Source organism: Molossus molossus, unplaced genomic scaffold (assembly GCF_014108415.1).
Source record: "Molossus molossus isolate mMolMol1 unplaced genomic scaffold, mMolMol1.p scaffold_m16_p_11, whole genome shotgun sequence".
In the NCBI taxonomy this organism is placed as follows: Eukaryota; Metazoa; Chordata; class Mammalia; order Chiroptera; family Molossidae; genus Molossus; species Molossus molossus.
Window position 1 is genome coordinate 76,096,438 of NW_023425346.1, and position 24,594 is coordinate 76,121,031.

A 24,594-nucleotide genomic window follows, 5' to 3' on the forward strand; every position below is an offset into this window, starting at 1 on the left:
GTGCAACTCCAGGTCACCTTGCAGGGAAGAAGCTTGGATCTGCCTTTCCCCTTCCCTCCGGATGGAATGGGGTCCTGGTGGCCGCCACTTTGGAGCACGTGGAAGGTGAGACAGCAAGAGAGAAGCCTGGAGCCGTGACTCCTGGAGCGCAGCTACCACACTGGCTTGGCCCGTAACATGAGATAGAAACACACTGATCTGGCCAAAGCCATTGTTAATTTAGGTTCCTGTTACTGCAGCCGAACTGCTAGCTACCTTAGCTATTCAGTAGCTTTTAAGCAAAAGTGGACTCTTTCTGAGATCAGGGGCAAAGGACCCCTCTCCTCAGTGCTAGGCATGTAAGAATCCACAGCCATGGGCATGAGTGCAGAACGTTCACTGAATACAATCTTGACTTTGCCTTTATGGGTTATGGGTGCAACACCAAGATCTAAAAACTCAGATGAGCCTGGCTGGTGTGGCTCAGTGGATTGAGCGACATCCTATGGACTGAGAGGTCCCCGTTTGATTCCCAGTCAGGGGTTGCTGGCTCGATCCCCAGTAGGGGGCGTGCAAGAGGCAGCCGATTGATGTTTCTCTCTCACATGGATCTTTCTATCTCTCCCTTCCTCTTTCTGTCTAAAGGATCAATAAAAACATATTAAAAATAAAAATAAAAACCCAGATGAAAAAACTTTCATCCTCGTTGATGGATATTTTTGCCGTTCTCGTTTTTTTCTGTTTAGTTAACTTCAGTGATCAAAGGTCTAAAAAGTTCAGTCAACTCTTTAGGAAACCTGGACTTCTACTCCTCTGTGCACATACTTTACATGCAGGTGGCTGGCTTAGCCACCCCTCAGTCTGCATTTCTGCATAAGTGATCTGGAAGGCTCTTTACCTATTGGCTAAGTCTTTCATTTCTGGAAACCACATTTTCTTTTGAGAAATCAGGGAAATGTGTTTAATTCTCCATGCTAATAAGTGAGCAAAGAAGGCTTTTTTACTTTGATCAAAGAATTATTAAACTGACACAGTAATAGAGATTCTTATACCCTGCCCTTGGTGTGGGGGGCTGGAGGGGAAGACTGTTGAGAAAAGACTTGCCCTTCAGTGTAGACTGTCTTTGAGGTGTGTGGACTCTTGTGCTAGTTCCTAAAAAGCTTAAGACATGGGAACCTAGTGCCCAGCAACTGCTGCACTTCTTTACCGAACCGGGCTTTGCAATCAGCTCATTCCCAAAGCTGGGTGGTGTGAGCCTTACAGGGTTACCGAGGGGTGTTTCACATTGTCCTGAAGTCACACAGGCTAGCTGGATTTCAGGAAACAAACAGAACAGTTTCTGATAAGACTTCTATAGCACTATGTGGCTTATAGGAATACTTCTACACTCTGGACCACCCACAAGCTCCAGGGATAGATGGAGCAGGCACGATCCCCACTTTCTGCTGGGGAAACTGACCTGCAGAGAAGGGACAGCTGCAAAGCGATGAAGCTGAGAATTAAACCTCATGTGTCCTAAACTCCAAGCCCCGAGCTTCTCTTGCAAGAACCACATACGCCACTGCAAATCATGGCCCGGGGCAGATGCTCACCCACAGATACAACCCTGTAACACCTTATCCATCCAGGCTGCATCCAAAGGATTTAGAAGACAATGGAGCATTCCATTAACATGCACTATGTAGCTAAATACAAATTTTGGCATAACCTGCTTCACTGCTTTGCAGAAGATAAAAAAATAAACTACAAAGTAACTCATGCCAGTAAACACAGCATTTTAGTGGTGGGGTTGGGATTGAGGGGAGGATTGGAAAAAACAGAATATGTGCCAGTTCCACATCTGTTATTTATAAAAATTTTGGTTTCGGATATAAAGATTTTTAAGTTCCCTCTCTGAACTTCAGTGAACTTTATTTGAATAAACAACACACGTTTAGATAAACAGTCCCTAATAAAGATGGGCTATGGAGTTGCCTTTTACCTACATGCACTAAAGTCAGGCTCAGGAGGTAAACATTTCAAAGGCATCCTGGGCAGGCTGAGCCACCATCACACAAACAACCGTATGAGTCACCCGGAGTAGTCTGTGTATTAGCAGCAGGCAGCCCAGGATGAGCACACAGCCCAGGACCAGCACACAGCCCAGGACCAGCACACAGCCCGGGACCAGCTCAGAGCCAAGGATGAGCACACAGCCCGGGACCAGCACACAGCCCGGGACCAGCACACAGCCCGGGACCAGCTCAGAGCCCAGGACGAGCACAAGCCCGGGACCAGCACACAGCCCGGGACCAGCACACAGCCCGGGACCAGCTCAGAGACCAGGACCAGCACACAGCCCGGGACCAGCACACAGCCCGGGACCAGCTCAGAGCCCGGGACCAGCACACAGCCCAGGATGAGCACACAACCCAGGACCAGCACACAGCCCAGGACCAGCTCAGAGCGCAGGACGAGCACACAGCCCGGGACCAGCTCACAGCCCGGGACCAGCACACAGCCCGGGACCAGCTCACAGCCCGGGACCAGCACACAGCCCGGGACCAGCTCAGAGCCCGGGACCAGCACACAGCCCGGGACCAGCTCAGAGCCCGGGACCAGCACACAGCCCGGGACCAGCACACAGCCCGGGACCAGCTCAGAGCCCAGGACCGGCACACAGCCCGGGACCGGCACACAGCCCGGGACCGGCTCACAGCCCGGGACCGGCTCACAGCCCGGGACCAGCACACAGCCCGGGACCAGCTCAGAGCCCGGGACCAGCACACAGCCCGGGACCAGCTCAGAGCCCGGGACCAGCACACAGCCCGGGACCAGCACACAGCCCGGGACCAGCTCACAGCCCGGGACCAGCACACAGCCCGGGACCAGCTCACAGCCCGGGACCAGCACACAGCCCGGGACCGGCACACAGCCCGGGACCGGCACACAGCCCGGGACCGGCACACAGCCCGGGACCGGCTCACAGCCCGGGACCGGCTCACAGCCCGGGACCGGCACACAGCCCGGGACCAGCTCAGAGCCCAGGATGAGCACACAGCCCGGGACCAGCACACAGCCCGGGACCAGCACACAGCCCGGGACCGGCTCACAGCCCGGGACCGGCTCACAGCCCGGGACCAGCACACAGCCCGGGACCAGCTCAGAGCCCGGGACCAGCTCAGAGCCCAGGACCAGCTCAGAGCCCAGGACCAGCACACAGCACAAAGGCTAAGGCTGCTTGAGGCCCCACACAAATACCATTCTGTCTCACAAAAGAGAACTGACAGACTAAAAGTAGTAGCCAATTTGAACCAAATATTTAAAAACTCCTTTATGTGCAACTACCTTTTTAGCATGGCAGCATATATGAAAATTAGTTGCTCTATGAGCACAAATGCAAATTTTACTTTAAAAAAAACAACATTGTGCTTCAGGTTATAATACCACACGTACCATTTTTTCAAAGTTGACTAGGTTGTCAATGAACGTCTTGTTCCCCTCATGAGTAAATGTCATATCTGCAAAGAAATAAAAGTCACATTCGAATCACTAACAGAAATATGTCATACTAAGAAACCATAATAGCCCCATTCGATTATGCTGGAGGATTTGCATAACACTGCGGCGGGAAAAATCCTGACAATAGTTCCTTTATGTTAGGCATTTAACTTTCTAAAGCACTTTACCTGAGGTTAGTAAAATCTCCTGCCTAACCCTCTGTGTTACTATCATGTCTTCCAAATTGCGGTTCCTGCTCCTCCAATAACCTTCCCATCCCTTCCGAGGTCAGGACTGAGGACGCGAGGAAGCAGTGGAAGGGTGGAATCGCTCTTACCCACAAGACCGATCTGATTAGGCTCTTATTCATTTCCTTCCCCACAGTCATCCCCGGCGGCCTGCACGTCCTCAGATTTACCTTTGATGAGCAAAGGCATGAAGGGGATGAGAGGAGGCTCCAGCTTCGCTACCGTCAGCCTGTAGGCCCTGTGGTTTCTTGAAGGATCCTTCAGAGAAACAACGAGGCCGATTAGCTGTACCCCCTAACACACCCAGCCACGTCACCCCGCCATCGGGTAGCATGGAATGAAACGTAGCTACCAGGAAAAGGTAGACCTAGTTAAACAAATTGATTTGTGTTTTAAAACAACTTTATGTGACATGAAAATACTTTGGTTTTTGCTTCCTTTCTTGTTTGAAAGGGAGATTTGCCCATAAGGATCAAGGGGAGAGATTCCTTTGCTAGCAAATATAAAAGGTGTAAAACAACCCCCAAGCAGGACATTCCCTGGTCCCGGAGCGGGCTCTCCCGGCAGTTGGGCTCACCCCCCTCTGCGCGCGCAGCCAGTCCCGACTTGCCCTGTCTGACACCATCCATGGCATCGCTCCTGCCAAGTCCCACTCGCTCCTTCTCTGCCTGTTAACACCTCCCAGCCAGTGGGGGAAATAATTTTGGCAAGCCAAGAAAAATGTAACTTCCAACCCATGGCCAACCTGTGCTAGATGAAAAGGATCTTATTACACTGCTTTTCTTAGTTACACAAATTGACCTTATGTGGGACATAAGTCCTCTTTAAGTTAGTTCCCAAGGGTGCCATTCATTAGTCAGACATGCTTGTTTTAGCAGCACTAAAACGGGATCATAAACTTCTTAAAGTCATGCAAGGACAGATAAAATTTCTGAAATGAGAACTTCAATTCAGCTCATCAGAAACCGGATTAACGCAGACAGTGAACAGATGAAGGAGCCACTGTCACTTACCATTAAACTTTCAAACTCCGCGTAGAACTTCTTGAACTTGCTTGGCAGTTTCTGTGAATGAAACGACAATGCCACACTCGTGTGTCGGATTCGATATCTGGATGGGTATCACGTGTTACCATTTCTAGGGGAAATGCATTTCTTTGGGCACTTAATCACAATAGCTTGAGGACAGGCCAGACGGTAATCTGCCTTGTCATTTGAGGATGATCTTCCAGAGTACAGAGAACTTACCTTTTAAAAGTCTTAACTTAGATGAACCAAAAGTAACCTTGGATGCTTTGGTCTTCCTGCTTTTATAATGATTCTGAAATGAATTATTCATAAAGAGGACTACATTCCCAGATTACAGGTGTTTCAGAATGAAACCCTGATTCCCATAATTAGGAATTTAGACCAGAGAATATTGGGATTGAAAGTCTTAAAAATTTCCTGTTTTAACCCTTCCCCCTTACGAAGCAAGCTACTCGAGAACAGGGATTTTCATCAGTTTTGTTTATTGCTATATCCTCAGTGCCCAAAAGTGTAGGAACATAGTAGATGTTCAGTAAATATTTATTTGGCTGGATTAAACCTGAGTTTTATAGATGGAAGAAATTAAGTCTCACAGTTTACATGAAATGCCCAAAGCCCCCCAGCTGATACGGCCACTGCCTCAGTAATTCGCACCACCTGCTTCCTGTCCTATTGTACGAGCCGCTTGTCCACACGGGCATTTCTCCCACAGGATTTTCCTGTCCCGCTATGATACAAAACTGGACAGTCCCATCAGTTTGGTCACTCCTTGTGTTTGTATTTCGGCACACGATTCAACACCACTGACTGTACCCATGTATCCACAGCAGAAGGCCGATTCCGAAACATCTTTCGGTCTATGGGTCTGGCTCTGCTTGGGTTCTACGCTTTTAGTGAAGCTGAACTCTCCTGACTGGGCCACATCATCAGGGAGCCGGGGACACGTCCTCTTCCGAGACGATGAAAGCACAGCCGAGTCCCGGGCCTCAGGGGTGCCCAGCTCAGCTCTGCTTGGACGGGGACATCAACAACCGAGTCACCCACCAGGCCTCCGCCACCCACAGAAAAGCTCTTCTCTTCTTTTCCCCTTATATCGGAATCGATTTAAATATTCCCTCTTAAACATTGTAGAATATATTCTTTCTGTTTCTAGGACGCCAAATTCATTTTGCCAGCCCCTATTTTCAAGTGAGGCACCAGGGAAACGTGACACCTTGCTGGAGGGATCATTCAGAGGGACGAAAGCCAGGTGGGCATCGAGACGCAAGGGTCTCATCCCACGCGGAGTACCCACATCCTCACCGGAAACCTTCTATGAACACAGACTCTTTCACGAACCAGGAGTGAATTACATTTTTTGGTTAGATCTGTCATACTAGTTCTCTTTCTTGACTGTGCTGGCTTTGGGTCAAAGGCAGGAGGGCATACGGTAATAAAAAATGTTGCGGGTCTATTATCTGCCCACACCCCATGCTTCCAGACTAGTGGTTCTCAACTGGGGGTGATTTCGCACCCCTCCCCCAGGGAATTTTGAAAATGTCTGCAGAGTTGTTGTTGTCACTGGCAGGTGAGGTGACAGGTGCAGCTGGTATACAGTAGGCAGAGGCCGGGGATGCTGCCGAGCACCCCACAGGGCACAGGACAGCCCCTCAGAGAACCACCCTGCCCCAGTGTCGTACTCCTGGGGCCAAGGACCAGCTCCAGGCTGTCATTCCCATTTGCTTTATCGCAGATTGGTCTCCCCGTCTCCGTTGATCCATTTCCTCTTCCATGCAGTTGAACTTGATTTGCTGTTTTGTTCACGGACAGCTTCATGTGGTTTTGTAGCTGCTGGGGGCCAGGCACCGCTCCCCGCTGCTCATCCTGGTTCTCACGGGAGTTGCTATGGGAGGCCCTTGAGGGGTACTTGGCAAGTACAGGTAGATAAACCCAAATTAAAGAGCTTTCTGCCGAATGATATAATTATATTCCCCTTAAAAAATAAAGGCGTATACACGATGGAAGGTTAATCTTCTCTTTTCAGCAACATGCAAGGATGGAAACAGAAGCTCACAGAATGAGGATGCCTTCTTACTTCCCGTGAGCCGGAAAGACTGCCAGGAAACTCCCTGCCTTTGCTGACTGCACCCTCTCGCCCTGGGCGGCCTCTGCAGACCAGGACAGGGGCCTGACCGTCTCCCACACACGACAGCCTCAATGTCTGGCTGCTGTAGCACCGACACCAGGCCTTCCTGGACCCCTGTGAGGCTTTATACTTCTTTGATTATCCCAACCAACTCATTTGGACTCTGGGGGAGGAGGGTCGGAAACTGGAAACAGTTTGGGGAAAGCAGAGCATCTGAGGGGACCCCCTAGGTCTCCAGAGTCCCAGAGCTGCAGGCTCAGGACAGGTGAGCCTGCACGATGTCCTCACTGCTCAGCTCCACTGGCAGCACTAACTGCCCTTCTCCGGTTGGAAGACGATACAGCTGCGTGGCACGGGGGCCTCGCCCATGCCCTCATTCCTATATTCGGGGGATGAGCTGCTGTGTGCTGCAGCTGCCTGGAATTTTAAGAGAAAACCAGGGCAGAAGGACTTGTGAGGACCTGCCCTATAAACAATGTTTCCCTTGAAGAAAACAGTTTCAAGAGGGACACAGGGAAGGCCATGTTTCAGGAACACATTTAGAGATGCCATCAGCCGCCTGTAAGCCCCGTGAACATTCGGTCTCCGTTATCCACTTCTTGCCCTCTCTCTGTGGCCCACTTACACATACGTCTTCTTTTTAGTAAGTGTCTATTTCTGTGTGTATGCTCTGTTAAAGATTAGTATTTCTTTGACTAAATACCACATGTAAGGGGTCGGGCAGGTTTTGAGTACTTAGCTAATGAAAACTGAGCGTGTTCTTTAGCACAAATGGCCAACTGGCAGCAAACCACTAATCACATTTGCTGCAGAAACTTGTAATGCACCTGCATAACTTTTGCCCCAAAGTGACTACTAGCCGACGCTGTTCCTCCACACAGAGAGGTCTGCCAGGTGGTTAAGAGATACCTGACTGGGCTAAACAGTTGGCCTTTTGGTTAATTCTCCCAGAAACAAATGACTACTTAGAAAAAAAAAATGGGTCTTCTATCCTCTCTTAATTATAAGTAAGGTTTAAGGCAAAAGCAACAAGCAGACATTCCAGAGAACAAAGGAATCTATGACCAAACCTTTGAAGTCATCCAAACAATGTGTTTGATTAACATTCTACCTAGGAACTAGAGTTGTTATTATTTACATCATATCGACCGAGAAGCCGAGATCCCCTCCATCCCTTTCATACACGAAAGGACAATACCTTTTAAATTCACACTCTGAGGTAACTGGGAAAAGGAGACATTTCATCTCCCTCAGCGTCTCACTCTCCACTGGTACACGAGAGTGAATGGTATTTGTGCACAGCAAGCTCACCGGTGAGCCTGCGTTTTACCGGTGAGCCTGCGGTTTTATCCAGGAGGCCCGAGGCGCAGCTGCTCCCGGCTGAGGCTTACCTCCCACGTCAGGGCCAAGCGGCTCACCGCGACGTTGCTCAGTCCCATGACGATGGCGAAAAAGGAATTCAGGTTTTTGTACTCCTTACAGCTGAAACACAAGAGGCACGCGTTGGAATAAAATGCCACTTTCGAGTGAAATAAGAAAAATTAGAGTCCCATTTTCTGATCGTCGTTAATATTCGCCAGGACTCCTGGTGAGAACGGGGACACTGCGGGTTCCACTGGGGTGACCGCGTTCTGCTGTTCGATCTCCCACTGTGCTTCCAGGAAGGCGATGGTATGGGCCAGCCAAGCCCAGGTTTCGAGAAGGGATTTAAAGACACCTACCCTAGGGTTTGTAATTAGGATCCCAAAGCTCACTGAAAGCTTGTGGTCCTGAGGGAACCGCATGGGGCGGGAAGAGAGGAAGCAAATGTCCTTGACGCCCGGGCGTGCGGCCTGAAGCTGGGCACCTCCGCGGGCAGCTTGAGGGGGAGCAAGGACATCACACTGCTGCAGCCACCGGACCCCACTGGCCATGCAAATGCGTCTAATCTGTTGAAAAGGATCAGTGTACCTGTCATGTTCCCTATGGACTCAAGGAGTTGTAAAGCTGAGAAGAAAACCTAAGCAATTGAGAAAAAAACAAAACAAAAAAAAAACACCCTATTTTCTCTGTGTTTTACTGATGTTAATGAAGCTGATCATTTTGAATCTGTACTTATGCCACTATTAGATTTTATAAACATATATTTAAGAATAAGAATACTGAGGGACAAGACCACAGATTCTTATTAGAATGGCAATATTTAGCCCAGGTACTTGGATTCATTTAAAAAAGGGGTGCTGGTGGTGGAGGGGGGTATCCTCAACCTCATACCGCCCTGGCCAGTTTGGCTCGGCGGTTAGAGCGTCGGCCTGCGGTCCGGAGAGACCCGGGTTCGGTTCCCGCTAAGGGCGCGTACTTCGGTTGCAGTTTGTCCCCGGCCCTGGTTGGTCGTGCGGGTGGCAGCCACTCGATGTGTCCCTTCACGTCGATGTTTCTCTCTCTCTCCCCCTTCCCCTCTCTCCCTCCCACTCTATCTGTACAAAAAATGGAAAAATATCCTCGGGTGAGGATCAACCTCATACCAGTTCCTTGAAAAGGGAAATAAGAATTCATTTTGCAGTGAGCACAAATTCCTTACCCCAAATCCATGTGGTTATTTAAATTGACTATGTCATAATTAATCCTGTCTGGATTAACATTTCTGTAAAAGGCTAATTAACTTGTTGCATTTGCTGCCCCTGTTCTTGCGGAGATAACAATGAGTGCTTCTTAAATGGTGTGTGTGGAAATGGGAAAACATTTCGGAGACGTTTCAGTGTATCTGATAGCACCGGTGACAGATCGAGCAAGGCCCTTGCTGTGAGGACAGGGCCGAAGGCAGTGAGCATGGTCATGCACACACGTGTGCCTTTGATCGGTCCATGCGATCGTAAAAGAAAGCAGGCAGGACTGCAGACTTGCCCTTCTGGTCACTGTTACCAACTGAGTTTATCACCCTAAATCAGTCAGGACATTTCTCTAAGCCTCAGTCTCTTCACCCGTAAAAGGGGATGATAAGATTAAGATCTCCCACTTCAGAAAGTTCTGGGCAGGTCCAAGAGCTTAAACAGAATATGCTGAAGTTCTCTAAAAATACCAGACGGCACATCCATGCCTCTGGGTTAGACCAGCCTTGAGCTCTCGGTTTGCAGACGTCTGCAGTCCTCTCCGGCCAGGCTGCGGCGACAGTGCCACTGCAGGGCAGCACAGATGAATAATGGTCAAGTAGCACAAGCCAGTTAAAACCCAAGGCCAAATCCACCTACTCATTTACATAATCAGAAGGAAGAGCAATAAGAAAGGCAAAAATATTTTTTCAAATTCCTGAGCTCCTGTCTCCTGGGCTTCCTTGTAAAGTCACAGGGTGGCCCTCACGGGGCCTAGTCCCCTGAGTCTGGGTGCACACTGCCTGCTCTCCAGCCCCTTGTTGCTCCTAGCACTGCCAGGCCGAGGTGACGAAACAGGAGCTCCTTGTAACAGGAAGGCACATATTGTCACAGTTTCCATAATCATCTTCCAAATATGTGAAGGCATTTGTCTCTTGCAACAAGGCTATTCAGGCTCTGAGGGAAAGTGGATACACTCTGAACCAGAAATTCACAGGCAACCTTTTAGCAAATCTTTCTGCAAAAGGGAAGCTTTTCCAAATTAAGAGACACCAGCATTTGAATCCAAGGGATTTGGATATCCTGTGGAACCTTCAAATTTGGGGCAAAAAATTCAAAGCTTTTGGCAAGCCAATATGTATACAATGTCAAGCAGCATTTACTTCTTTGTTTAGCTCTGGAAATCAGACTCTGTATGGGATCTAAACTGTTTGGCTCAAGAAAATTGCCTAGCTGGGGTCACTTGTGCTCCCCACCTTCCTGAGCTCAAGCTCCCTGCATTTAGAAAGGAAAGACGTCTCCCAGCCACAGGCCGCATTTAGCATTTTATTTTTAGCCTTGTGGTGATACCAGAAACACGGATGTAAACAGGAGGTTGTCAGGCATATCTAAATAGCAGAAGATTAAATTCATGTCAAGGAGAAATCTAACTGGCCCCTGCAGCAAATAAATTGTTTCCCATGAAGTGCTGTTAAATAGAATATTTATAAGATGCTTGCTTTTTCTGATGTTTATGGAGATGAGTTTCATGTACCAGGTTAGCTCGCCGTTTCGCATTTTACCGATTTTATTCTGGCTGAGTTGGAAGTGCTGTTGTACACGCATGTGCCCACTGCCCTCTACTGGTGAGAATGTGTCATGTTGGACACTGACACCAGGAGCCTCCTGAAACAGAACTTCCTGCAACAGAACTTTGCTGAAGGACTCCCTACACTGAAGGGGGCACAATCTGTGTAGTTTGGAGCAGAAAGAGGTTATGATTTTGGCTCCAGCATCAATGCTGGAAGATGTTCATTTATAAAATGATGTCAAATATTATAAACACTAGAGGAAATCCATCCTTTGCAAACAAGAGTGTGGTTATTCTGAAGCCCCTGTGGTTGGTCCTGGTGCACAAGGAGACTGATCCTGTGTCTTGCTTTTCTTTTTAAGGTATAGTCTGGGAGAACAAACTGAACATGCAGCTCGAACGCATTTCTCTTCCCGAGCTCACGATACTTACTGGGCTGCAATCTTAATAAATTTTTTTAAGAGCTGAACACGTTTGCTGGGCTGGGAACAAAGGCAAATCTCAGTGACAACCCAAAACTGAATTTCATTAAATCTCCTCAGGAACAAATCCAAGTTTGCCGTGGTCTTTTTAAAATTATGCCTTCCAAATGTATGATAGATTAGCTCCAGCTAGAAGAGAAAGGAAAACAATTTCACTTGTTTGCTTTTCAATCGCAACACCAGCGAGGTTTCTCTCTCTGTCCAGACAAGTCGACATTGGTCAGCCAATGTGAATATAATCTCTGACCGGGATTCAACCTGGACTCCAGGCCTGAAGGGCTTCAATGAGGCTGGTTAAATCTATTAACAATAAACTAGGAACTGTTGGCTTATAGACTCAGGGGGACATAGCTTACTGTAAGTCATAAAGATGTTTTTTGAACACTCAAAGACTTTCTGACAGGCTTTAGTAATAAACTCAGTATTTAAGAAATGATCATGTGGTTTCCACATTGCGCGACACGTTGACATTTGCAGCTGAGCGGTGCCAGCAGGTCTCGCCCGGGTGGCTGGGGTCCCGCTAATGTTCTCAATCAAGCAGCTTACCTCATGCACACAGTTGAAGAGTTCCCAATCATAAATTGTCATCTGGTATGCTAAATCTTTCGAGCTCATCAGTTCAAAAGTTCCCACTGTTCCGACAGTTGGGCCTTCCTGTTCTGGCAAGGGAGTCTATGAATAATCATGCAAAAATATATCAGAATCTCAAAACAGGCGAGCACTTGATGCTAACTGCTTTAACGAGTGGCTGAGGGGAAAGGATTCTGCACATGCTTTCGGGAGTGTGTTGAAACTTTGATTTCACCCAGAGGGGAAAGATCCTTCACTCTGAACACTCACTCACTTCAGTGCCCTCTTTATAGTCATCGTTGGCACCATAATCAGTTTCTCTGACTGAAAAACGTGGACCGTGACAAGTGAGAGTCAAAGCAGAGTGGCCTGTGGAGGGTCTCTTCTGCTTGGGCCTGGGGTCTCCCTGGAAACAATTCCTTTTCTCTGGTAAAGAAGTAAGACGTTCTTGAAAGCTTTTTCCTCCTATTTCCCCAGGAAGCTGTCTCAGGCAGGCACGCCAGGGTCGGACGTTTAGCGGCAGGGCTAATTACTACCCACTCTGCAGGGGCTGGTGACTGTGGTTGGTCGAGCTGCCACGCCCCGCCTCTCACGCACAGGGCCTGGGTCAGAGGGGAGGGGCTCTGGGTACTGAGATTCCTCCTCTCTCTGGGAGATGTTGTGCTAAGAATGATTTTCACATGGTCGTGATGTTTTGGGTGAGGCATCAGAAACTCAAACTCCACTGGTCTCTGGAACTCTCAGTCAGAACTTACCATCCAACTATTTCATTTTATTTTAAGAAAAATGATTTACAGCTTTCCTTGGTTAGATGAATGATTCACATACACTGGAAACAGGGATGCAATATTAATACCTGTCGATCTATAATATATGTACAAAGTTATAAAAGTCACATGAACTGAACAAGAATTTCCCTCATATTATGCATACCATATTTAGGTAGTCTATATTTGGATGGGAAGTACTAATACGGTACAAGTTGTACCATCATCATCATCATCATCATCACCCGTAACCGTTACATTCTATAAAAGCCCACTGCATTCTAGGCACTAAAGAGCTTCCACGTTCAGGATGTTGGTGGCCCCTGCATTTGAAAGGTGGCAGTCTGAGCGAGGAGTCAGCCCTGACTGGCAAGTCCTGCCCTGCACATCAGCAGAGTCAACTACTGGCATTCATGTGCACCTTCCAGGGACAGACAGAGGCATCAACACACCCCACTCCCAGACACACAACCACCACGTGGGAGAAATGAATGGGCTTTTGGAGAGTCGGAGCTTGTGTAGGGTCTGCACTGCACGTACAGGTCTGAAAACTGCCTACACCGAGGCGCAGAACTCCTGGCCTCTCGCTCCGCTGTTTCTTTGAGAGCTGACTTCTTTGTGAGGCCCGGATGGCGGTGATCGAGAGGCAGCACTGTTACCCCCCTGCTTTCCGGAGGAGGAAACTAAGACACAGAAAGGATGTGCAGATTGTCAGTGACAAGGAGATGGTTCGAGTAAGCTGCCACCCCAGCATGTCTCTCTCCTCACGCTCTGTGCCTCGCTCTCCCGTGACATTTGTCATACTGGGTTCTCATTCCACTCTGGTGTCCTTCAATACACTATGAGTTCCTTGAGTCACAAAGACCATAGTGGATTCATCTTCAAGACCATCCCAGAGCCAAAACTATCTGCCATATCTGGAACGATATAGTAGGCACTAAATAAAAGTTGAAGGAACCAGTGAATGGATAAAAGTAGAACCAAATCAGCCTTGGATGGCTTGGCTCAGAGGTTAAGAGCATCGGCCCTCGGACTAAAGAGTCTCAGGTTCGATTCTGGTCAAGGATATGTCCCTTGGTTACAGTTCGGTCCCTGGCCTTGGTCCGGGTTGTGCTGGAGGCAACCAGTAGATGTGTCTCTCTCACATCTCTCTCTCTCCCTCCCTCCCTCTCTCCCACTCTAACTGAAGATAAACAAAAAAAATTCCTCAGGTGAGGATTAAAAGAAAATTGTAGAACCAAATCACAGTATAATGGATTTTATCATGATTTGTTGTGTACTAATAGCTATGCTTCAATAAAACATCAAGAGCTTTCAAAGCTCCAGAATCCAAGCCCTTAACCAACTGTGCTAAATCGATGGCACTCTGCTAATTCTAGACAATGTTTAGCACCACAGTTTGTTCTGTTCCAGGCTGTTTGTGTTCGTCTGGCCTCCTTAACGTGACTGTGACTGTCATAAGGGACGCCAGTCTAGGGCCACACAGAAGCTAGCCCAGCACGGAGCGCAAAACAGATACTTAAGTCTGCACTGACGCGCCCAGGCTCTGGACAACGTTACGGAGAGCAGGCATCCTGTGTACACCTCTTCCTAGAAGGACTGTCATTAAAGAAATCTTTAGAAAGCCAGAAAAGGAGCTGCCTGTCTCAGGTAAGGTCTGACCACTCTTAAGTACGACGACATAACTTGCTGCCCAGTGAGTGATGGAACACCCAATAGGGAACAAGTTAAACAAGTTCCTGTCCCGGGTACTTGTTGCAAAGTAAATTCCTTTCAGTGGCTCAGGCCTTAAAATGGAAGACTTGCAGGGACTAAAAACTTGTAAGGCTGCTGGATGATGTGCAAATAAACAGAGGCTTAAAAGTCGGTGTCTGCCCCATAGGGAGCTGGAGACAGTCCACAGGCTCCCCGCACACACAGCAGCATTGCGTACAGTGGCCAAGGACCAGCTGGCGGGAGGGGCCTGAGCGCCATGCGGCACACGCCTCACGCGGCACACGCCTCACGCGGCACACGCCTCACGCGGCACACGCCTCACGCGGCACACGCCTCACGCGGCACACGCCTCACGCGGCACACGCCTCACGCGGCACACGCCTCACGCGGCACACGCCTCACGCGGCACACGCCTCACGCGGCACACGCCTCACGCGGCACACGCCTCACGCGGCACACGCCTCACGCGGCACCCTCTCTGTGCGACACTCAGCCGGGTTTTGACAGCTTTTATTTCCAGGAGAGGGCAGCACGACTCATTTACAACATTATTTTTCCCAGTCCCTCAGTGCGAAATATTTAGTTTTTAGAAAGCAATGAATGTGGATGACTGAAAAAGTATACGAAAGGACAGTGAGCAGACTCAGATCTTGTAGTGCTGGTGGCTGAGGAAAGGCCACGGTGGAGCAGGGGTAGTAAGATAACTGGGGCTGTGCCGTTGTTCCTCTCTGGGTGAACTGCAGATACTGCAAAAATCTGCGGAGTTGTGCTCGCGTGTACAGAACGGTTCCCCCCGACCCGAAACCAGAATTATGATGAGGCGAAAACAAGCTCTAACAGTCCAAGGAGGGAAATCTTGATTTACCTACAATGTCCAATTGGATTCAACTTGAGCATAGCATGCAGTACTTATGTGGTTAGTTAAACCCTCCCCCCAAAGGCAATGCCGTTCACCTCTAGCCTCTGTGTGTTCAAAGATGGAGAACACTGGTCCTCTATCCTCTGAATTGGCCCCACAGGCTTTCTAAGATACTCTAACAGGTACTCACCTCCGAGCCTCATTTTTATAGGATAAACCGAGATGAACCCTACCACCTGCATGAAAGAGAGTAGGCTACTCCGTTGTTAGCATGAGCCAGTTACTCCTGTATTCACCGAGAGCTCGGTGTGGCGGGGGACAAGTGTTTCGGGGACCTGGGGCAGCCTGCTGGCCCCTGGCATTTCCTACACGAGACAGAGAACACTTTCAGGAAATAGCGTTTTCGCAGACTGGAGGGGGCTTTGCCACAGTGTATTTCTACGTCCTCCTAGGGAATATGATACCTCAGGATAACATGCCTTAAAATTATTTTTAAATTCATATGTTTAATATTAATATTTAAATCGGGGGTATTTCAAGGAGGTGAATTACTGCAAAGAGTTCTGAAAGCTGCATTATGCCCCAGGAGTGGTGCTACTTGGGCTCATTCCACGAAGGAAACCTAAGCGCAGATCATCTCAAATGAACACCTGAGGCCTACCTCATAGACCGCAGAAAGGGGGAAAGCAAGCAGCATTCGAGCCCTTTAGCAGCTCGGTTCACCCTGACTGCCAGGTGACGCTCCAGACAAGCTTTCCTGATTGCAGACGCGGCGCTGAGGAGGCCACGCACACCTACCAGTGAATCGAACTGCTCTCGCGGGCAAGCAAACAGGCGTCCGTTAATGGTGAGCGTCGTAAACACGGAAACATCATTAGGCTTGAGCACCACCTTTTCTGTGAACATAAAAAGCATGAGATTGCCTATTAAATGCTCTGAGATTTGCTGCACTGCCCTAATCACACCAACAAATTGCCAGCTCGGGGAATTACGGGAACATGCAGAGCGCCTGCATAAAACATAGCGCTGGAGGGGCGCACTGAATACAAGAGACACGGCGTTCACACAAGCACACGACACTCAGGATGCCATCAGAAGGGACCGCAGAAACAGGTCTGCAAATACCCGAGGGTCAATTCCCCCAGCTCTGTGCTGCAACTGTAATTACATACAAAACACACTTGCTATTTATGTAACAAGTTATCTTTCCAGATGGTAATCGCGCCCAGCCTTTTGGAGATAGAAAGAGCACTTTTAGAAAACTTAGGCAGGGGGTTCTGAGATCCCATATGACTTTAGATTGGGAAATTTTATTATTAGTTTTCATTTATTTCCTAATTTGGAGGGCAATTGCATTACCTACATTTAGCCTTCTATGTTGTAAAAATTAATTCATCCAATAAATATTTATTTAGACTTTATACTACATGCTGGACACTACTCTAGACAATGAAGATACAGAAGGGAACAATGCGGAAAAGAAAAAATCTCAGTCCAAGAAGAGCTTACATCGTAGTGAGGGAGGCAGTGACCAAGATACATACAGTAGAGCGGACGTGATGAGAAGAGAGAAACACAGCAGGGAAGGAGGCCAGGCAGCATGTGGAAGGGGGAAGCTGCAGTTTAGAAAGGGAATCAAGATCAGGAGGGGGTCCTGAGTGAGACACGGCCATTTGGGTGAAGACCTAAGGAAGAGCGGGATGGACCGGGGGTAGCCAAGGGGAGAACACACCAGGGCCAGCGAGGGCGGACGCCCAGGCCCTGCATGACTGCGACGGAAATGAAAGGAGAGGTCTCGGGCGAGTCCAGCATGCCCTCCACGTTCCTACATCAGTGGTGTCGTTTGCCTCCAAATGCAGCAAAAATAGCTCACCTGATCCTGCAAGGTTCCCCAGATGGCTGTTGAATCATTACCGGATACAGTAACCTGGCTGCGCCTTCCTCCTGGCTCTCGGTGCCACGGACCTGCTGTCCCTTCCTAAGCTCTTGCTGGCATGGATGGTAATGGTTCATTTGCTGTTTACCTCCTTACCAGCTGGGGAGCAACTCGGGGGCATGGGCTATGTCCAGTCATCCTCTCTGGTCACAGCCCCACTGAGTGACCAGCAAATTTATGACGAATGAATAAATGACATTTCAGGAAAGCACAGAGTAACTCTGTGGGGGAAAGACTCCTTCCATCTCTGATGACCCGGGTGCCAGCGTTCTCTGCTGCGTAAGGAGGGGACCGTCATCAGCTGAGACGAACTAGCCTATGACCACCTCCAACGTCAGACTTTAGCTTGTCGTGCCAGATGCTCTCTTGGTGTCTGTGTTTCTCAGAGCTTCAAGGCCTTAAGCATTTTCTTTGGGTTTTATAAGGAAGGAACTCCAGGCTGACATCCACACTCCAGTCGTCAGTTCCAGCCGCCTCAGACAGATCGCGTCACCCCTTCCTGCTGCAGAGCGGGCTCTTACCCAGCTCCCCTCTAACCCTATGATTTCTGTCATCCATGGCAAGATACACAGCACCACTTGGCCCCTTTGGATCAAATGGAAGGGCCACACTAGCTCCTGGTGGGGTTTCTGTCGGGATGAGACATCTCATTTTGCAGAAGCTCAAAGTACTAAGCAAGTTACCAAAGTACTGTTACCTCCTCCGGAACTCATCTTGACGATGATCAGGCCTTCCCCAGAGCCCAGTTTGTCCGCAACTGCACTGATGACTTCCTTCACCGAGGCAGCAACCGGCACCCGAATGGTTGTGTAGGTGTGGTCCATGCAATAGACCTTAAACAGAACTATTGGGAAGGCAGAGCAATGTGGTCAGTTAGTCTTGGGAGCTCTTAAGAAAACTGTAAGCTATGCAGACATCCTCCAAAACTTGCGGCATCTTGCCATTCTTACTAGTGTATTTATTTGGGCTCGTCTACACCTGTTTGTCCCCTTCTAAAGCTCTTTGTCCTTAGCATTGGTCTAAGAATAGGTGCACCCAACTGTAGTTCCCAATTAAAATAAACAACAAGAGATTATTTGTGAAAAACCTACACATAGATCATGGGAAAAAAATGAAAGGCTCAGTCAATTTTCTGAGTCTGTCCTTGTCTGCTTGCACAATGCAGGGAGTGTTAGGGCTGATGACTAGATTACTGCTGCATGGTGTGTGTGTGTGTGTGTGGGGGGGGGGCAACATTAACACCTCTGCAACAGGAGTGCTCTTGCCTGGGGCCGTGTATGCCTACACTCCAGCTCCCTTGTTCAGTGGTTGGTGTACTTTGGGGCTGGGCCACATAGCTTGGAAGGCATTTAAGTCAGCAGATGTCAGCAGATACAAAAGTGGCACCCACAGGCTCACCTCTGAATACACAAACCCTGTAAGCAGTTCTAGCTACTGTAATTCTTGGGTTTAGAGGCACTCCTAAATTACAAGGTTCATTTGTGGCTTAAAAATTTAAAAATGTATCATGTTATTTGTTTCATTTTGTTTTGGTTTTTTAGAGAAATCTTAAGCAAATAACAATGGCCATCATCTGCACCTCCCTGATGGCTGCTAACGAGACTGTGCTCAGAGCAGAGCACTCTCCGGGACAGGAGCCCTACTCTGCAAATGACCCTGGCACCCCACTTCTGCTAGGTATCTACCAAGTGCCAGCTACTTTCTTGCCAGCCCTTCCCGGAGGTGGGCAACCTTGACAACTGGTCCCTGAGATGATCTTTCTTTCCTTCAAGGACAGGTGGTGGTGGGAGAGAGGCAGAATCAGGGAAGCGTGAATGAGCACCTCAGCTCCAAGCACAGAGCTCAAGAACATAAGTAACTGCAATGCAAAAGGGCACCTCAAAGCAACCCATTTGGGGTGCAAAGGGGCACCCCAAGGAAAGCTATTCTGTGGGTCCAAGGTGACAATTCCCAGAAGGTTTTGATCAAACAATCTAAACAATCTTGAGCTGGGAGAGCATCTCACCTTCATCAGAGCCTCGGATAGGCTGGCGCTTCTGGCCTCTTTCATCGCCCGTGTTAAACTGTTGCAAAAGAACTTTGTGCTGTAAAAATAATAACAGTACTGGCTTTAAAGGGAGAGTGAGTACCGATGCACATTTGCAGCTCGAAGGAAACACGCCTGAGAAGCAGACTCAAGAAATGAAGAAAACATGTATTGTATCGATGAAAACATCCCTTTTGCATGTCGCAATATAACGTTTCTGGAGAACTGTCATTTGGCTGGGCACAGACAATTCAAGAATCTTAATCCATCGCCACTTACCTTCTTTTGTGGATTCTTGGCATCTTCTGAACTACGAGAAACAGAGAGAGCACATTATTTGATACCATTGGTCCTATTATTTGAAATTACTTCATTTGTAAATAACTCTAATCTTATGTTAGAAAATGAAATCCCAGCATCCTTTCAGGAGGCAATCTGAGCGTCCTCACTTTAATACTGAGACGTGCAGGACACGGCGAGAGCTGCACTTGCCACAGGCAGATCCCTAGCAGAACTGATGTTAAAAACCCGGGTTTCTGGCTCTCAAAATCTAGCAGCATACACTCTCTCCACTATTCAATCTGTGGCTGAGGAACAGCATGCAAAAACCTGTGTTTTCACTGACAGGACACAAATATTCACCATCAACAGCCTTGGCAGCAGAAAGTGAATTTTCCATGTAAGTAATCCCCCTCGAACTTCCTTTAAATGCCACTGACCATTTTCTGACTGCATTAACTGCTTTGAAACACAGGGACCCATGTTTACTGAGATAGATGCCCTAAAGAAGGATATTTCTCTTTGCAGGCTTTCTCCTGGCAGGCCCCCAGCCTAGGAGGAAGCTGAGCAGAATCTCAGTCCTTTCCTTATCTGGCCTTATCCCAGCATCTATGCCCCAGGCCCCGTCTGCTCAAACCAGGACGTGGCATGGCTGTTGAAAAACCAGCTTTCACCTCTTGGGGGACAGAGGACTTTGTGAAGATGTTTTGATGGAGAGCAGGCACTTCGCGAGGAAGCGCACCCCAAAGCCAAGCCCCTCCTTACATCTGCTTGACGATCCTCTCCAACTCGGGCAGTTGCTCCTTAAGGGCAGCGATCATCCGGGCGTCGTCGGACACAGACACATAAAACTCCTGTAATCGGCAAAGGTCACAGGCTTTAACAAGAACTGCAAAAGGATGACAGTTCTGTAAAGAGCAATAAAGGCATGTCATCTGCTTCACTAGCATCTCCCAACCATGGTTTCATGGACTGGAGACAAAGAAGAAAATATTAAAATATGCCCAAAGCCAAAATCGAAAGTGAGAAAACATTTTAGAAATAGAGGTGATGATTGTACAATATTGTGCATATAATTAATGCCACTGAATTGTACACTTAAAATGGTTAACATGGCAAATTTTATGTTGGATATATTTTATGACCAAAAAAATTTTTTTTAAATGTAATTGCTAATGAAATGTTCATATGATATTTCTGTGAAAGGCGATGTAATGCGATGTTTTGGAATGGGTCATTTCAGAGCCTACCTTCTAAGAACACTTTTTTCTCCTCAATATTTTTTCAAGGGAATTTTAATATTTATTTTGATATTTGGTAGTTGTTGTTTATTTAATATTTACCACTAGTAGCAGTTAATTGTCGTGGTTAAAAAGGCAAGCAAGGTCTTCAGCACTGTACTAGATTTATGTTGAGCTTGTGCCACCGACCCAGGTCTCTGCTGAGGTTCTGGAGCTGTGGCCGGGCCGCTGGACCTCCGAGCCACCCAGCTGCCTCCCCGACACCTGGGCCCTAACTCCACGGGCAGAGGCCATGGATCGAGCCATGATTCTAAGCTACTATTGTCCCTTCGCGCTTTCAAAATACTTCCTCTCCCAGCTTTAAAGGGCTCTTGTGGTCCACCCTTCCCTCCCCCCTCACCTAGCTCTGCCTGGCAAATGATATGATTAAAAAGAAGATAAGGGGTATGTTTCTTTTGGACCACTCATTCTTGAACACACAGACTGATAAAGTCTGAAACAGAAGCCACATTGTGTTTTGCCTGCGCAGAAGCCAGGTCCTTATCTCAGCTTTGAGGACCCAGTGAGTCAGCAAGAACTGAATGCCAGGGTCTACGCTAGCTGTGGGGCCAGCCCTGGGAAAGAAAGGGAAGTTCAGCTGAAAAGCAGTGTTTACAAAATAAATCACATCTCACCCTGGCCGGTTTGGCTCAGTGGTTAGAGCATCGGCCTGCGGTCCAGAGAGACCCAGGTTGGGTTCCCGCCAAGGGCACGTACCTCGGTTGCAGTTTGTCCCCGGCCCTGGTTGGGTGGTGCGGGTGGCAACCACTTGATGTGTCCCTTTCACGTCGATGTTTCTCTCTCTCTCTCCCTCCCACTCTATCTGAACAAAAAAATGGAAAAATGTCCTTGGGTGAGGATTAAAAAAACAAAAACAACAAAATAAATCACATCTCTTCAGAACACCTCATGGTCTCAGTAATTCCTGGCTGGCATGATTCAATGGTTAGAGCATTGGCTTGTGCACTGAAGGGTCATGGGTTCTGGGTTCCAAGTTCAGTTCCCAGTCGGGGCCCATGTGAGAGGCAACCAATCAATGTGTCTCTTTCACATTGATGTTTCTCTCTTTCTCCTCTCTCTCCCCTTACTCCCTTCTTCTCACTCTCTAAAAATCAATGGAAAAAATATCCTCAAGTAAGGATTAATAAAAAAAGGAAAGTTATCTGCTTCACTCCACTCAAATCTTTCATTTGATGCAGTAATCCTGTGTCCAGGAGTGTAGCAAGGACGGACCCACATGCACAAAGTGTTACTCTAGGAAGGTGAAAATGGAAATGATGTAGATTTCACCAATACGGGAACAAATAAACAGATCTGTGGCAGAGCTACTCAAAGGTCCTTCGAGAGAACGTACTGACATGGAAAAATCCTTACATGAAGCTAAGTGGAATAAGCAGCCTGCAAAATGATGGCTACTCTATGGAAAATATACAGAGAAAAAGAGACTAAATAAAAATACATTAACATGCTACCAGTTATTGGATCTGAGTGGTGGGATAATGCTGTTTCTTTACTTTTCTCATAGCACCTTTCTGATAAATGACATGTTAACCAAGTCTAGAACTGGCGATTAGAGTCTCTCCAGGGGGGCTGCCCTGCCTATTGCTAGTCCGAGTATTGCAGGACAAAGCTGTGTTCTCGGAAGGGAGCACCCGCGTACCTCCAGGAAAGCCAGAGCCACGTCATCCTCTTGCAGGAGGTCTCCATACACGGCGGCCCACTGCAAAACCAGGCGGACGACTCGCCTCTTGTTGTTGAGGGCATAATCCACTTTCTCCTGCTCCGTGCCTTGTGAAGGCTGTGCGTGGTAGGTTCCGGGGAGTCAAGGAGGACATCAACCGTCTCACTCATTTGTGCTACTTGCAAGCGCAGAGCGTGACAGACCCCAGCGTCAGACAGCCGGCCTTTCAACCGATTCGTTTCTTCCCTTAGGCCCTCAAGAAAATCTCCACCCACACGAGAGTTCTGGACCAAATGAATACAAACCCTTCTTGATGACTGCTGACCTTGACTGATAGTTGCCTAAGAAATTGGACTTGCTCGCTCCACCTGGACTTGTGCCTATCTCTGCCTTCATCGGGCTGTAGACATTCCTGCCTGCCCTTCACCTTGCGCTTCATGTCTAGGGCTGGTAATGCTTGTCTCTGGGTGCCTTGCCACGTCTGGTTGGTTCACGCAATTCTGCACACATCTCTTTAACCCCCTTCATTGTATGCATTTCAGTTACCCTGTTCCAAGTGCCCATCCAGTAATGCTGAAACCATGACTGATACAGGAGTGTGTGGGGTTGGTGTGGGGAGGAGTAAGGCCAGAGGAAGATGAGCTCACCCAGTAGGAGGAAGAGGAAAGGTTCCTGCTAATTGGTCTTCTGCTGAGGGACTCAGACAGTTTCTATACCATTCCTCCTTCTCCTGTCTAGAACCACAACCAACTCATACTGGCTTTTTGTGCTTTAATGGCTAGCTATCTTAAAATGTAAGCTCTCTGAGGCTTCGGATGAGACATCATTTGTTTTGTATTCTATACCATGCCTAGCAGTGACTTTTATAGAGACATTGTATTTATTTATTAATACAGCTACTTGATTGAGTGCCCACTGTACATGTCAGGGAAAGGACCCCTCTCGGTGTTCATCCTCATGTGGATCACAGTAGGAGAATGTGTATGTGATCATGGAAGACTTTAGACTAGACAGACTGTTCCTTTTTCAGTGACTATTACAGATCATTAGTTCACAGAAGACTTTCCTCATCACAATGTACGTGGTGGCTTGCACATAGAGTACCACAGGTAAGCTCACTTGACAGTCTTGCGATGGAAGTTTCGTTCCCTTTCTACAGGGAGCACACTGACAAGAAAGGAGCATAAATGGCCAGGTTACATAGGAGGATGTAGAGTTGATTTTGAATCCAAGACTGCTAATTCCAGCTGGTTTTCTTCCGCATTACACAACAGGCCTCAGAGCTGCCTGCTCGGGGCCTGCCTTGGCTTTCCATCTGGACTTCAAAGGCAAAACAGAAAACTGCCCCAGGCAGTACCGCGCTTGAGAACTACACCAGTAAAGGGCCTTTTCTAAAGGCCATAAATAATCATGATCAAGGTAAATGACAGAGCTTAAAGCAAAGGTGTCCTGCATGTAAATGTGTTGCAAAATGGCTTTCATAAATTGAGCACGGGATTCATAAAAAAGAAAATTGCTCAACCTGTATTGCTACAATTCTCTCTGAACTTACAATAAAAAAAAGGGAAGAAAGATCATTTTATGTGAAAATTCTTTTCTGATTAACCCTTTGGTCTCTTGCTTGTATGCACACATAACTCAGGTTTCTTTCCCCAAAGAATTGCAACACTGGGCACCACATTTTATGACTATTTTTATGGTAACCAGAAACATAGTCAGGTGCATGGTGGTTACCAAATGAATAATTCCTGACAGATTATAAAACCATGAACTGGTTCACCCGAGAGTGAGTGAGAAAAAGAGTCTTTTCAATTTGCACGGGACTGAAACAGTTTGAAATTTCAAGTTGATGTCAAGAGGCTGTCAGTCTAACTTCCCAGGTTACCTTGGTTTGGACTCCAGGAGACAATACAACGCCTGGGTGTTGGCTACAGAGGTATCAGCAGCACACCTGTGGCTGACCTCTCGGGCCCTCATATATGAGAACTAAATCAACATGTC

At 47.9% G+C, this 24,594-nt stretch overlaps 1 protein-coding gene across 4 annotated transcripts in view; it reads right to left on the reverse strand.

The window, feature by feature from the left end:
- RAPGEF4 (Rap guanine nucleotide exchange factor 4) overlaps nucleotides 1-24,594 on the reverse strand; it is a 282,253-nt gene that overhangs the window by 12,807 nt on the left and 244,852 nt on the right. For all 4 annotated transcript variants that reach the window (XM_036254269.1, XM_036254271.1, XM_036254270.1 and 1 more), the window contains 12 exons: nucleotides 22,573-22,723; nucleotides 20,398-20,486; nucleotides 19,633-19,663; nucleotides 19,333-19,411; nucleotides 18,025-18,171; nucleotides 16,190-16,287; nucleotides 12,026-12,151; nucleotides 11,430-11,608; nucleotides 8,252-8,342; nucleotides 4,721-4,771; nucleotides 3,878-3,965; nucleotides 3,415-3,479 (listed from right to left, as the gene is read on the reverse strand). In XM_036254269.1, coding sequence (XP_036110162.1) covers nucleotides 3,415-3,479; nucleotides 3,878-3,965; nucleotides 4,721-4,771; nucleotides 8,252-8,342; nucleotides 11,430-11,608; nucleotides 12,026-12,151; nucleotides 16,190-16,287; nucleotides 18,025-18,171; nucleotides 19,333-19,411; nucleotides 19,633-19,663; nucleotides 20,398-20,486; nucleotides 22,573-22,723 — 1,195 coding nt within the window. The remainder of the gene's footprint in view (nucleotides 1-3,414; nucleotides 3,480-3,877; nucleotides 3,966-4,720; nucleotides 4,772-8,251; nucleotides 8,343-11,429; nucleotides 11,609-12,025; nucleotides 12,152-16,189; nucleotides 16,288-18,024; nucleotides 18,172-19,332; nucleotides 19,412-19,632; nucleotides 19,664-20,397; nucleotides 20,487-22,572; nucleotides 22,724-24,594) is intronic.